The 15910-nt window shown below is 39.8% G+C and overlaps 1 protein-coding gene across 20 annotated transcripts in view; it reads left to right on the plus strand.

Moving 5' to 3' along the window:
• Positions 1 to 15910, plus strand: part of PLCB4 (phospholipase C beta 4) — a 415996-nt gene that overhangs the window by 306179 nt on the left and 93907 nt on the right. For all 20 annotated transcript variants that reach the window (XM_053200245.1, XM_053200251.1, XM_027069585.2 and 17 more), the window contains 4 exons: positions 4259 to 4340; positions 5289 to 5389; positions 6011 to 6068; positions 12970 to 13078. In XM_053200245.1, the coding sequence (XP_053056220.1) occupies positions 4259 to 4340; positions 5289 to 5389; positions 6011 to 6068; positions 12970 to 13078 (350 nt within the window). The remainder of the gene's footprint in view (positions 1 to 4258; positions 4341 to 5288; positions 5390 to 6010; positions 6069 to 12969; positions 13079 to 15910) is intronic.

Below are 15910 nucleotides of genomic sequence, written 5' to 3' on the forward strand. Positions count from 1 at the left end.
TATTTCACTTAAAATCCTTTGCTCTGCAGGGCACTTGGGTGGCTCAGTCAGTTAAGCATCCAACTTCAGCTTAGGTCATGATCTCATGTCCCATGTGTTCGAGCCCTGCGTCGGGCTCTGTGCTGACAGCTCAGAGCCTGGAGCCTGCTTCAGATTCTGTGTCTCCCTCTCTGTCTCTGCCCCTCCCCTGCTCACACTCTGTCTCTCACGCTCTTAAAAATAAATAAACATAAAACAAAAAATTTAAAATCCTTTGCTCTGTTGAGCAATAGCAGGACAATTATTTTAATGTATCCCAGCATCCTACAGCTAAGTACATTTTTCTTTAAAATTTTTCTTTAAACTTAGCACAGACAGCAGTGTGAATAGAAATGTATATTGGATCTGTTTTTACATGCTTTACTGTCCTGCTTTCTCTTCCAAGATAAGGTTCAGGAAATGGACGAAGTAGAAACACATAGATTGCAATCAAAGCACTTCTAACTAGCAATTCTGGTTTCATTTATATGTATCCTACTAATCAAGCCATTGTTAGACAAGATTGGAAGTCTTTTATGATTTCAAAGATCTTTATCTAGCATGTTCACATGCAAAATTATTACCATCCTTATGTCGTTTTCTTTAGCTCTCTTTGACATGAACTTTTTGGTGCCTGCCAGTATTAACAGGTGTTTGACACAAGACATCTGTTATTTGGGGGCAATTTGTTAAAGTTGATGGAGAATTGATAGCAAGCCAGAAAAAAGCGGTAAGTCTTCTGGTAGATGAGCTGCCAAGGGCTAGGTGGAAATTGTTCTGAATGTTTTAATGGATATGAAGAGTAAACACTTTTAAAATGTCATTTTATCACTATCATTCTGGAGTTCCTAAAATGGAAACTATTACTATAGTGTGCATGCTGTTAAAAAGGTTCTGGCTTCATAGTCGTTACATAGCTTGGGAATGGCCCCTGCTCTTGAGTATTAACCAAAATATAATATCCAGGAAGTTGCAGGAATGATTAATGAAGAAAGTCTTAACTCTTTATCTCCCTCTTTTCTTTCTATGTACATAAACTTACACAGTCTGCTTTTCTCTCAAACCTACAAACTCCTACTCAATTTATCTTCTCACCTAGACCAAGACTTTTGAAAATCACTCTTTTCTTTGCCATTTCTTATTCCTTGTAACCTGGAGTTGGAACCAATGGCTAGAGAGTCGGGAAATAGTAGCCAGACAAAAATTATGGGCTGTGGCAGGAAGTAGTCTTAAAAGAGACCATTGTATTAAAGAGGAAGGCTGAGAGCCTCAGGTATGATCATGGTAGCCCAACTCCTATGTAATCTGTACATGTCCTGAAGTCCTAGTTTTTCAACAAAGTTAGTAGGACTCTGCTGAGGCTTCACTCCATGAGTCTGACCTGAGTGTTTCAGAAAATGGTGTTAAAACCATGGAATGGATTGTAGGCCCATTGAGGACAAAGAAAGAGTGAGACTCCCTTGGTTTTTTCAGGATCATTTCTGTCTTTATCACCTGTAAAGTCTGCTGGAACATGGAATTGAACCAGGACTCTAATAGGACTGGGCTCCACTCAAGGTTATTTGCTTTTGTAGCATTTCCTTTGGGGAAGGTGGTTTATTATGATTCAACAAAAACTCATTGAGTATCTGTTAGCCATGAAGCACTAACCTGTACTCTGTGGGTGTGAGGCTATATATAAGAGTTGAATAAATCACAGTCCTTTCTAAATACTCTCCTACGAAATGCCTATGATGGTATGTAAAAATGTCCCCAGGTTGTGATAAATGTGTTTCTTGCAGGACCCTGTTAAAGGGTATTCTGCTGGGCCTCTAATGTAACGGGAAACTCTAAGAATTCACCTTTGTGCCACAACCCACCCCCCCCCCCACCCCTGCCTTACCTCTGAGTGAATCCATTTTAAGGCCCAAGGCTGATTCTGATAGCTGCCTGAAGCAAAGGCAATAAAGGCACTTTATTAGCTAGATCAGGGGAATGGTCTTTTCAACTTCCTTGCTTCTATTTTCCATCCTGGGTTTGGTCTCCGTCAGAATGAGGTGAGCAAATCCGTGGTGACATTGCCCATCCCAAGCCCCCTCAGAAAAGAAGGCCAGAGAAAGAGCCCCTATGGCCATAATACCATTTCTCACCTTTATTTCCTGTGCAGTCATGTTGTTGGGCTCTGACTTTGCCCTCACTAGTATATCCCTACATGGATTTCTTTCTCTCCTGGCACTGGACACCCTAATTCCTTCTTTTTCTCTCTCAATCTGTTTACCTGCCCCCTAGCCCCAAGTGCTAATGCATAGACCTCCTCCTCCCATGAGACATTCTTGTTCTACTTCCTGTTCATGTCTTGGTACTTCAGCAAGCTCTAGCCAAAAGATTCTATTCCTATAGTCTCTTCCTTTCCTCCCTACCCTCCAACCCACACCCAGAAAGGCTCAGGCCCTGTACCTGCTACATTCATGACCACGTCAATCAGTTTTCATGTCGTTTTTCAGGCCTATCCAACCTAACCAAAGCTCGAGTTCACTGAGATACCCCTGAGGTTGCTGTACAAACAGTTTCTTCCTGTCCCAAATCTGGGGATGCTGGGGCCTGTAGCTCTCATGTTAACACATACTTAAAAAAAAAAAAAGAGAGATTGAGAACACTGATTAGCTACTTTCCTGTTTTATAAAGGTCAGGTAAATTGCTTCTCACCCCAATTCAGTGCATGAAAATTCCATGAACTAGAGAAGTGGAAAATGTGGACATAACACCCTCTATCCTAGAAACTGGTTTACTTGATGTCAAACACACATGCTCTACCATGTCTGTAGATTTGTTAAAGAGAATCTGTGGGCCTCCCTATACTTGAATACAGCTGTCTCAAGCGCTCTTAAAAATGTACTTCTAATTATTCTTGGACTGAGTATGAAACAACAAAGCTTTGAATGAACACATAACAACTCCTTTACCTAAAGTTAGATCTTCCCAATCTATTTTGTGAAGTTGTATTCTGCAGTTGAAGAGGTGCGTTTTCCCACTCATCAAGAATACTTGGCGCTTAGTGCTTGCATTTGGAGCTGGCCTCCACTTAATATGAATGGCGGAGTGCATGACAGGGTTGGGGCGTGGGGAGGCACTGCTACCAAGCTCCTTGTGCTCACACCGAAGACATTCCGAAGCCAAGCTTCCCGGATGAAAGTAAGCTCTGTCCTCAGGTTGGACTTTTGAAATTAAAGTTTCAGTTATGGTGACAGCTTACCTGGGCTTCCACTCACAGAATAAAGGAAGTTTCCTTTGGTTGGCTAAGGCATGGCTCAGAGCCAAACATGAATTCTAGGGTGCTAGCTTGACACCTCACTGGGTCATTCTGAATGTCACCAACGCATTTCTCATAGAAAATAGGCTCGATGCACACCACCCTAGTTAAAAGGCAGCATCATTATTTAAAATTACCTTGTGTCAGGAGAAAGCCAAGATTCTGTGGAAACATTGAATAAGTGTTCCCCTAACTCTCCTCCCACCACACCTTTGCTTTTTCAATAAACTTCCTAAGCCTTGAGGCAGCTGGCACATCAGAGTAGTTCAAGAGTACTTAGCTCAAAACAATTTTTTTTTTCAAAATATGTCTGGTAATGCATGTCTGCTATAGTACCAAGGCATAAGGGCCATCCCCAGCCTAGACTGACTTCTTAGGGGACTACTTTTTTTCCCCAAACCTATATAGTGTCAACATGAGGTTTTATTCTAGACTTACTGTCCCGTCTGCCATATTCCTCTTCCCTGAGAAAGAGGAATTGTTTTTGTCCATTGTCATTGTTTTTGTCCAACAACATCTATCTCCCAGGGCTTTTGGGGGCGGGGTGGAGGGGTGAGAGAGAGAGTGTGAACAGGAGAGGGGCACAGGGGATCTGAAGCAAGCTCTGTGCTGACAGATGTGAGGCTCAAACTCACGAACCCTGAGATCATGACCTGCGCAAATGTTGGATGCTTAACCCACTGAGCCACCCAGGCACTGCTCTCCCAGGGGTTCTTGTGTTCACAATCACCAGGGAGACACCTGTCTTAGAATCAAGTTGCCTCACTAGCAGAACCAGAGGGATATTGCAGGAGAGAGTTAGTGAAGTGAAAAACACCCAGAAATGAAAATGAATTGTATTTTCCTTTCCTTTCTCCACCCCCCATCCCACATCCCTAATATTTCTTAGATTTTTGCCTCCACGAAATTAGAATTAACAATAACTTGACTTTTCTTTATTTTCTGCCCTAGTATTACTAGAACCTTTGCATCGGGGAAAACAGAAAAGGTGATCTTTCAAGCACTCAAGGAGTTAGGTCTTCCCAGTGGAAAGGTATTTATTAGTTTAATTATGTGTTTTGTAAAACGATTTTGTCTAGTTATGTTCTCATATGTAATAAGCCAGATTATTTATGTAACACTGATCTCATTTAGATTCAGAACTAGTTTCAGTCACATATAGTACAGGTAATTTTCTCCTTCCTGCCTGCCTTTTGTTCCCTGGGCATTTAACCTAAATGTTTCCAAATTCAAACAGTGTACTTCAAAATGTTTTTGTCAGTTTCATTAAGAAAAAGAAATGTCAACAAGGCTACTCTTCTACACAGCTGGTGGGAAGCTTATTTTCAAGAAGCCTGTCCACATCGCCTCGACCAAGCACAATGTCAGTGTTCTTCAAGGTGGCTGTGGGGTACTTTGTAAAGCACTCCTCCCTACACAAACCATTTGTGTTCTTGGCCCCTTGGATTTAGAGTATTTGAAATTAATTGATTGACTGCAAGACAGATTTAAGCCTGCTCCTACTTTAACAAATCCTACTTGAAATACAAACTGCAGTATGTGAAGGAAAATTTTATGTGGTTGTCCTGAGCAGCTTCATGTGGTCTTGTGAAAATTCATAAGATAAGCGTAAGTAAACACTGGCTTTGATTTATTCAGCAGCCTTTAGGCAGGCACATGATTTTCTCCATCGTGGAGAGAAAGAAGAAATGTTTCTTTATATTTTATGGGGTGTTGCCCAGAGCAAGCCCAGCCGTAGCCAGTGTTTGAACCCACAGATCACGGCCACATGGTAACAAGAGACGCCCATTTACACATGCTGGTGTGCTGGCAGGATGGCCTGGCCACAGTTGGACTTGGCCTTCTGGCTTCTGTCAATAAGAGTCAGAGATTGAGTCCCTGGGATCCCAGGTGGTCATTGCTTTGCTTCATGATCCTGTGGATTCTTTGCCTTCACAAGAAAAATGTGGCAGGAGTTATGACACCCTCTTGTTCTTTACAGAATGATGAAATCGAGCCTGCAGCATTTACTTATGAAAAGTTCTATGAACTGACACAAAAGATTTGTCCTCGAACAGATATAGAGGATCTTTTTAAAAAAATGTAAGTTCCATTTATGGAGTTCTTGTCCTTTTAGATTTTTAAGACACCTTTTTGTCATAATATTTTAATATACTGTGTTGAGAGTCTGGAGGAGTATATAGTCAGGGTTACATTTTCAGCCCTTAGTTTATGACCGTAAAAGTTCACTCTGACTTTTTGAGAAACTTTTACAAAAATTAATGGCAGCACCTGGAACTATCCCCCCCCGCCCCTTGCATTGGCTTTACTAACTACCTACAATTTTAACCTGCTCCTTTAGGTATTAACCCATTATGTGAACTAACTAGATTCAATTATGGAATGTTATTATGTCGTTGAAAAGTTCATTCATTCCAGTTATTTCAAATGGATGACTTACATGTTGTTTTGAAAAATAACATCTTTTGATAATACTAAAGAAGAATTGCAGACATTTTCTGAGCTAATGGGAGTGTTTTCTTTCTCTTGTTGGGTTGTTTGTTTTGTTCTTACGAACAGTCTCTGGCCATTTTAAGAGTGCACCACTACCTCAGGGTTAGAAGATAAGTTTAGAATTATCATCAACAAATGTCAACATGTAAATCGTACCTACTTGTAGCATCATATACAAAAACTTACTTTTTCTAATAAATTTCTTTTCAGCAATGGAGACAAAACTGATTATTTAACGGTAGACCAATTAGTGAGCTTTCTAAATGAAGTAAGCTTTTTCATACATTAACTCCATAAAGTCTGTGTGCAGTGGCTTGCCTCCTCCAGTGTCCCCATTGCATGTCCGCATCATATGCCCGCATCATATGCCCTTATTCGCTTTGCTTCTGACCTGCTGATCTTTCCAGATGGCTTTCTTTACCAGGTGCAAAAATCAGCTGCTGCTCCTGTGTGTCCATGCGCTTCCGACACGTTGGCTTTGCACACTGCTTTTTTCTGTTGGTTTTCTCGCTGTGGATGTGTAGCTCTGGTTCTTTGTGTGCGTGTGGATTTTATAATATATTCATTTAATTAAATGTGTCTGTGTTTTTGCAAGATGATATTGAAGGTACTTTTTTTTTTCCTATTGATCTCATTAGAGAATGGATTGAGATTACCACACTGTAGTTGGATTCTCCATTGCTAACTTTTTCTCATACCTTTGCATGGACTGGAAAGCTTTATTTTTGTCTTTTAATGGATTGCATGTAAGGACAGTATGTAGGTTCAAATAGAATATTTTGACAACAAGAACAACACTGGAGTTCCTGGGTGAAAATATAGTACATACTAGGCCAATTAGATTGCAGGTTAAATTTTTACATTTTATTTTTATAACAAGCTTAGGGCTCATTTTAGAATATGATTCACTTAACAACCAAAACTGGTTGACAACATTTGCTTAAGCACAAGAGAAAAATATATATTAGAACACGTAAAAGTTGCAACTTTTCTTACAGCTAAAATTAACTTTTTTTTTCTTTATGAACGTAGAGAAGAATGTTCTGTTCAGTGAAACCCCTTGAAGTTTTTGCTAATCCAAAATGGAAAATTTACTTTTTTTCTACCACATTAATAAGTTTCAGTGAGGAAGGGACAATGTATTTTTGTTTCAAAGCAGTTTTTAATATAATTTAACCATTATACCATATAAAAAGAAAACATTAGAAGAGAGAGTATCATGCCAGACAGGAGGTATTGCCCCAAAGAACAGACAACAGGCAGGCTGTGATTTGCCAGGATGTAGAGACAAATCACATCTTTGCCAATGGGCTTCTCTTTTCTTGCCTTTTTAGGACTTACTGGCTCCCAGTTTGCAGGGTTACCCTTTCAAAGCTCTGATATCGAGAGCCTAAAAGCCCATGTTCAGGAAAGACTAACCACTCCGTTTATCAGCACAGATGCCTCACCTCCACTTTTAAATAAGCCTTTCAGTACAATACAATATTTATTTTACTTGAAAACATTTCAAGTCTTTCCACCCCACTAGTTTTTGGTCATGCGAATACTATGTTTATAATCTTTACCCAGATAATATCCACATTCCTGTGCCACCGTTGCTCAAGTTGCCTTGCTTTGTTTCCTTAACTCCTTCCTCCTCTCCTTTATTTTTAAGATTTATTGTTTTATTTCTCTCAGGTTCTTCATGCACTTGGGGTCACTGATCATCTTAAGTTTTGGTGAGATGGGCAGGAATATCTCGCTTTTTGCTAAAGAAGGAAGGCCTTTTAGAGGCATGGACAAAATTTATATCATTAGTTTGCTGCTTCCTAAAAACAAGGTCTCTTGCACACTCTGGGATGAACTGACACCCAGCCATCTATTAAACATGACAGAGACTTTTCTATGTGTGTCACTGTGAAAATAAAGAGTTCTGAAGTCGTGAGGTCAGGTGCTGCGTTCATGGGCTCTTAAGGCTTTCCCCTTAGTTTTTGTAAACCTACCCAGTAATCACTTGCAATTCTTGCAAGTCTAAGATATAACATTAAATATTAAAATATGTGATCATCTGTACATTCTGCCATCCAAACTCTTTCTTAAAATACAATTAGTTGATAAACTTTTATACATTGCTATCACAGGGCCATTAGCACTCATTGGTTCTTATATTTTCTTCTGTTTGGCTTTTCATTCACAGTAAGGAAGCACCTTTAATTTTGAAATGGGACAGATGGAATCAGTGGGATTCTAGATTTTGCTAGATCATAAAGACTACAAGATGGTCCAGGAAAGTGTGCAACCTTTATTTTTAATCAAAGTGTCTGCCTGAATCTCTTCCTTTTCTGTCCTAGTGAACTGAATTGGAAAGACTAGATAGAAATCTGAATGTGTCCTTGAAGAAGTTTGTGAAACTTAGAGAACATTCTGCCAGCTCCTTGCAACCTCTCTTTTGAGTCCTACAGTGACCCCCTCTTCTCTCTCCAGAACCAAAAGCACCCTTAAGGTAGAGCACCTTTGAAACCCATAATGAAAGGAGACAACATTGACTCAAGAAGGAAGCAGGCATTGCAGTGTAAGGGTCTATGGCTCCAAAAGCTTAGATCTAAACTTTTTCAAAATTCCTTAGCCATATAGTGTCAACAAGCCATAATTCAACATTGTATTAGAAGCCCCAGATTATGCAATAAGATAAGAAAAATAAATGAGTCTACTGAATACAAGAAGATGAGGTCCTACTCATTATTTGCAGATAATGATTGGGTACCCTGAATATCAAAAACTGTCAACTAGAAAGCTCTTTGAATAAGAGTTCAGCAAAGTAACCAGAGAAATGACTGATAATGCGAAAATCAGTAGACACACACACCAGCATTAACCAATTAGAATAGGTAATAGGGAAAAAAGTCATGCTGCCTCCCACCACTTTCCAGCTTGTAAATCCTTTTACTCCTTAGATGAAATTTTATGTTCAGTGTGCTAACATGTATCTCCAGGAAGCTGTAATGATAGGAGAGACTACTGGCCACTTATTACCTTGGTCACTATGTAGGGGGGTTTGTACCACCCCCTCCCTATCCATGTCATAAATACCTACTGGCTTTTCATTGATAGCTTTAGACCTGCTTCTCATCTGCTTCTCAGTATCTCTTTATTCATTGCTCCCCAAAGTGTGATCTGTGGACCAGCAGCAGCAGCATCCTGTAGGAGCTTGTTAGAAATGCAGAATCTTGGGTCCCACCCAGACCTACTGAGTTGGAATCTGCATTTAACAACATCTCCAGGTGATTTGTCTTTACCTTAAAGTTTGTGAAGCACTGTCCTAATAGATTATCTAGATTCCTTCTTGGAATGCTTAGCATGAATGGGAAGAATGTGAGAGCATCATATACCTTCTGTTACTTCTCCATAATGGATTTAGTCATGGAAATCCACCACTCAGATCTAAAATTTTGCCACAGCTGTGTCTCTTGGTCCCATCAGTGGACCAAGAGAAACTTTTCCTATTTTTTGAAAATAATAAACCAGAGTCTGGGAGAGCTGGTAGAAGAATAAACCACTGTGAGCTGCCATTTGGTTAGATACTGCTCCCAGCTCAGGTCTCTATCTGTGGTGGGGCTGATTCATGTCCCTGAGCTTCAGTTAATTTCACCTCTCTTTGCCTGTTTCCAATAAGAAGCTAAATTGATTTCAGTTATCTTCATTATCTCACAAAGATGATAACTGAGAGGGCAGGGCTACAGAATTGGGAGATGCATGGAGGGCTGGAGAGAATAGATCAAAATGAGGAAAAGAGAAAAAAAGTCTTAGATGACAGTAATAATCCAGAATTAGCTTTATTGTTGCCAGTGATCTGCACCCCTCCCCCCCCCACCTCACACCCATTATATGATTGCCTTAGGGATAAACCTACCTGTTTCTTTGTTTGTTTTTATTTTGCAGTTGAAAGAATATAGGAAAGGGCATGAGATCTCTTTCCATTGACAATATCTTTATTCTTGAATACATAGACACAGAAAGAGAAGGAGGTATTTCTTAGTCTTATGGGTAGGCCTACCCTTGCAAATTATTCCTTCATCTTCTTTATATCTCTTCTGAATATTTGTTGTCAACATCCATCTCTCCCAATTCTGTTGGGATAAAGCCAATGGATGCCTTTTCTCAATAAGAGTAAGGACATAATAATTGAGTAATGATCACTGTCTCCCCATTCACATGAGCACAGTTCTGTGATCTATTTTCAGAAGCTGTTGACATCACTTAACAAAGCTCTGGATGTCCAGGGGTGAATGTCCTAGGTACACTGCTTCCCCTGAATCCCCACTGAAAACAGATGATCCCTCAGAGTTGTGAAGCATTTTCCACACTGTGCTTATGTCCATGTGGAACTCTTCTGCAACCTTATTACTCTGAGGTCACCTGGAAATTATCTTTTCCCTCTTTGTTTTTTCATATAAAAATTATAGTTTTGTGACTCTAATGCAAATCTTATTATTTGCTTCCTTGTCTCGGATTATCCAGATTCCACCGTGCTTCCTTTTTGAAACATGAAAATTTTAGTGAAGCAGACAGTTACGTTATCTGGTGGAGCAGATGCAAAGACAAAGGCAGTTTCATACTGTCTGCTTTTAATGCTTATTTCCTGCAAATTTACAATTAGGGGCTTATGATACAGCCGTTTTAGGGCTTGGTTTTCCTAGCTTTTGCTTCTGACAGGCAGGATGTTCTAGTGGATATCATGCTTTGGCAATAAATTTTAAGACGGTTTAATAAGAAGGACATCTCAAACATTTAGCATTCTATCCTTGCAGGACTTAGGTGTTTTTTTGGGGGGGGGTATCGTTGTTGTTTTACTCTTCTGCAAATATGTTAAAATGCATACTTTTACACATTAGAACAGTGTTTCTTAAACTTGAACACGTCAAAATCACCTGGAAAGCTCATTAAAACACAGATTCACAGGTTCCACCCCAGAGAATCAGATCTGGTAGGTCTTCGGTGGGGGCTGAGAGTCTGCATTTTAACTCCCAGGTGCAGGAGATGCCACTGCTGCTGCCATCAACAGATCACACTACAAGTATTAGTCACACAGGGCTCATATGCACATACACGCATACAAAAAGTACAGAGGAGCATCTGGGTTTCCTCTCCTTTCCCTAACTTAATCTCTTCTCTCCCCTCCAGCTTACTCTGTTCTTTCTCTCACTTTTTTAATTCATATGGATTTGCCCCATCATCTCCATGAGTCCAGAATTCCTACCAATGAGCACATCTTTAAACCAAAAGCTTACTTTGAACAAAGAGAAATCCAGTGGCCAACCATGAGCATAACTGCAATGGAGTCTAAAAAGGACCTTTACCCCCACATCCATCTTCTTCCGTGCTGTTATTTACAGGGACGGGAGAAGAAATGTGCCTAGAAAGAGCTTTTTGTTCGTTCGTTTTTTTGTTTGTTTTGAAAACAATGCATTCTCACCAGAGGGGTGGTGCTTGTCATCTCCTTGAATAGTGGGCTCCAGAGTTGCATGATGCCCATCCATTTCATAAATAAGATTGTAGCATGCCTTCACATGCCTGGCATTCCACGGTCCACCTCTTAGTTTCTCTCTGCATACCCCATGAGTTTTGTTTCTTATGGTTTCAAGGCCTGTTGTTACTATAACAGTTTCTGCTCTAGCACATGCATGGATGTGAGCTGTTATGAGCCGTAATTTCTTAGATTACAACAGAAGCATGCTTCATTGGGATAAACTGACCAAAAGATAACAATTCCTTTTGAGTTAACACTCTTAACTGGGTGAAGAGGTGGGAGGACCAGAATAGGCTAGGCCACAAGTGCTTGAAGAAATTACATCACACGTGTTCCGTTGGCCAACAGCATTCATTCTGTGTTGCCCACTTTTTCAAACGTTCATTTCAAAACAAATGGGGAAGGGAAATCCATATGAACTTTGAACAATTGTTTCTTAAATACTTCTCAGTACTGTTTGTCAACGTCTGTGCATATATTTGGGTAAAGAATTATTGTCAAGGTTCTACCTGCTGACCAGGTTTCTTTCCTCACATCTGCTTATCTGCCATTATTTCCACTGAAATTATATATTTGACATATGGCCAGGGTCACAGTGTTTGGTTCTCTGATCCACGGTGAACGATAAGGAAGTTTAATGGACCCACTGTCTCCAGATATAGGCCCGCAGACACAAATACAAAAGATTGTAGCTGAGTCAGTAAATTGGACTTTTTTCACCACTGCTGTGAAAATTTGGATGTCAGAACTCCAGAAATAGTATAGCTCCTGGTGCCCCATGTACTACCATGAGCATCCAGTGTTGCTTTGAAAAGCATGGTATTACCAGCATCCTCATTGCCTTAATCATTCATGGACTGCCCCCCGCCCCATCCCCAGAGAGTTTTTTCAGAGCAAACGGAGTTCTAGTTCATAGTGAAAAAGACTTTATGAACTACTGATATTCAAATACAGATTTTCCATATTGTCGATAATGTATACATATCCTTGTGCTGATTGTCATCATTATTATAATTGGTTCGATTTGATAAATATTTACTCAAGAAAATGAAGTCTGCAGACTGCCCAAGAAATCTTTTGTTTATGTAAAAAATATATATATAATGAAAATGAAATACTAACCTTAGGGATTTTAACCTTATGGGTTTTTTTAGCCTTAGGGTTTTTTTTTTTTTTTTCTTTTTGTTACTGTTGCTATTGTTTTTCTTTTTTAGGCACTTAAATTAGTGTGTTAGCTGTTTGAGTTATTTGGGTTTTTTTTTTTTGTTTTTTGTTTGTTTTTGCTTTTGTTTTTGCTTCCCCACCCCACCCAAAGATTTTTTTATCTCACTTTTTGTAGATATGCCAAATTTTTTATCTGTGGTATGGAAACTAGAAGACCATACAACTGACATGAACACCATTTTATGTATCCTTTAGCTTTTGAAGGGAAAAAAAAAAGTATGTTCTATATTCTGTCTCTAGTTCAGTGAGGGAAACCAACAAAGCACTCCCAAATTTGGACTTTTTTGAAATATATTTTAGGGACAGTGAAATCCTATCTTTGTTAACTATAAATGTGATATTCTAAATATATCTTATTTTAGAAATTCTGTCCTTTAGTGATGTGTCATGCCCAAGGGTGAGAAATGTCAACCTAAATGGAGTTACTTTCTCATCGTAGCATCAGCGAGACCCTCGACTGAATGAAATTTTGTTCCCATTTTATGATGCTAAAAGGGCAATGCAGATCATCGAGATGTATGAGCCTGATGAAGATTTGAAGAAAAAAGGTAACACAAGTAAAAGAAGAGAATTTTCTTTATTAAAGAAAAGTAAGAATATATGCAACTTTAAACATTCTTGGATTTTTAGTTAGACATATCTTTAAATGTTTTGGAGCTCCCTAGAGCCAAGGATTCTTAACAGACTGATTTTATTTTTTTCCTGTTCTGAGTCAGTATAAATTTTACCTTACATCAGCATTTGCTCATGTTGCCTGAGTTATAATGTTAAATTCACTGTATTAAACACATTATAGTGATGTTCTCCCAGTGTACTCTCTTGTTTTCGATCTTTAGTATTGCATAATGCTTAAAATGCAGTAATGCCCATCCAGTCTCTGTTTGCAATCCTGGAAAGAATTTCACTTCCTATAAAATTTATCCCTCCTGTTTTTCCTTTTTTGTTTTGCCAAGCCAAGTGAATTTTAATACATGATTTGGTGAGCCTTCTCATCATTAGGCTTCTGGTAGAGAAGACAAATGCAACTGATATGAAATTAAATAGTCAGAAATTAATTTAGCAAATTATTGGGGTTTCTGAACGTTTGCCTCCTTTAGTGAAACATTGGAAACAGTGTGCTGTCCATTCCAATATTTGACAAAGAAAAGGCATGGACAGGAAATTTAAGATCCATCTCATAGCAGTGGGAAGCACCCTCCAAGGACGGGAGAGATGATGCTAATTTAACTGGACAGGAAGTCCTGAGACAAGAGATACCTGAGCTAGAGCCTCAGCTTTGTGTCCCAGTAAAGAGTTGAAAAGAGATTCAGATTCAAGTTCTTTCCCTCCCATGTGCCCATGAGTATCATGGCCTCCATTAGTTCTTTTTTTCTTTGTATCTCAGTGAATGTGACTGAAAGGTTTGTATATTCTCTGGACCCACATAAAACCTGTGGATACCCTTGCTGGCCCACCACACCCCGTGGCCCACCCTGGATATTTTTCCAAGTCAATAGAGTTTTCCCTTGATTGAAGATGTACACTTAAACTTTCTGCTAAGGCCCCAAATACCTACTTTCAGCAAGAGTGCTTCGTTACTTACCTCTCTGCCAGTTTTCTGAGTATTATCATTTCTGCTATATCACATGGAATTAAAGTAAAATGAGGGGTGCCTTGATAGAAAATACAGCCCTTGCAATTTTGATTTGATTCTTGTTACCCTGTCACTATGTGACCTTGAGCAAGGGACTATATTCCTGGGCCTCAGCTTCTCTGCCTGTAACTTGTCAGGGTTCATTCAGTCATTCAACTAGTATTTAGCCCCTCTGCCTTCATTTCTTAAAGTGTATAGAAGGCTGACTGGGTGCCAAGCACTGTGCCAGATGTTGAGGATTCAAAAGTAAGTAAGGCAGTTGTGGTCTGTTGAAGGACAAGGCCCAGCAGTTCCTTGGCAGTGTGATAAATGTTATGCTAGAGATGTGTCTTTCATTATTTCTAAAGTCCTAGAAGTCCATGAAATTACATTGACACATCTAAAACTCATAGCTTCATCATTTCACAAATGACAGAATCTAAGTTTAAAGTCTGTCATTATCAAGCATGATTGAGAATGTGGTGCACAAGGCATTCTTAGATACAAACTTCTGGGAGGAATGTAAATTGGTCAAATAACCAGCTAGAATAATACTTTGGCAATAATTGTAAAATAGAAGATAGGCGACTCCTACCTCCCAGCCTTTCCACCTCCAGGTATGTACAATAGAGAATCACCCATATCTTTCCCAGCCCCGGATGTCAGAGGAAGTGCACTCATCCAGGCCAATAGCTTACGTTTCTTGTACACACATAGCTTTCAAATTCTCCACTCATAACCTCTGACTTCAACTACAGACCTATGATGGAAGTCTCCATTCAGATACTAAATGGGCCTTTCAAATGTATATGTACAATGTGTTTTGATTCTCCCTGCCCAAAGACCTGTTCCTTTCTCAGCCTGGAAAATGGTACCATTATTCACCCAAATCTTCAACCCCAAATTCGTGGAATCTTCCTTGACTTCTTTTTTCTTTCACATCACTTCTGATCCATCAGCAAAACCTACAAGATCTAGCCTCAAAATAAGTCCTGAATAAATCACTTCTCACCATCTCTGCCTTCATCAGAGTATCCAAGCCTACATCATGTCCTCTTAGACAAAGCCAGTTGACTTTTAACTAGTCTTCTTTCTACTCAGTGGCATAGAGTTTATGCTCCACACAGCAGCCAGACTAAACCTTTAAAAACTCAATCCAATCACGTTATTCCATTCTTCAGAACCCGCCAAAGGCTTCCCAACACAGTAAAATCCAAAGTACTTAGCAAAGGGGCACCTGGGTGGCTCAGTTGGTTAAGTGTCTGCTTCGGCTCAGATCATGATCTCCCGGTTCACGGGTTCAAGCCCCGCATCGGGGCTGTGCTTAACACAGCTGTGTTTGCCACAGCTGTGTCAGCTGTGCTGACAGCTCAGAGCCTGGAGCCTACTTCAGATTCTGTCTCGCTCTCTCTAACCCTTCCCCTGCTCACACTCTCTCTCTCTCTCTCAAAAATAAATAAACATTAAAAAAAAATTCAAAGTACTTAGCAAAGACTTAAGTCCAACCAATGTAGCTTTTGGCTTCCTCTCCAGCCTCATTCCCAGCTACCTGTCCCCTCAGTCACACACTCCTACATCAAGGTCTTTGCATTTGCTGATCCTTCTACCTGGGATAGCATTCCCCAAGATGTGCATGTGGCTTGCTCCCTATCTGTGAATGTGATCTCACAAGGGCTTTTGCTAGCCATGTATCTAATAGAGCATCCTGGTCACTCTTTATCACCTTCATTCCCTGCTTTCTGTTTCCTTCTAACACTTGCATAACATT

The sequence above is a fragment of the Acinonyx jubatus genome, chromosome A3, assembly GCF_027475565.1.
Source record: "Acinonyx jubatus isolate Ajub_Pintada_27869175 chromosome A3, VMU_Ajub_asm_v1.0, whole genome shotgun sequence".
In the NCBI taxonomy this organism is placed as follows: Eukaryota; Metazoa; Chordata; class Mammalia; order Carnivora; family Felidae; genus Acinonyx; species Acinonyx jubatus.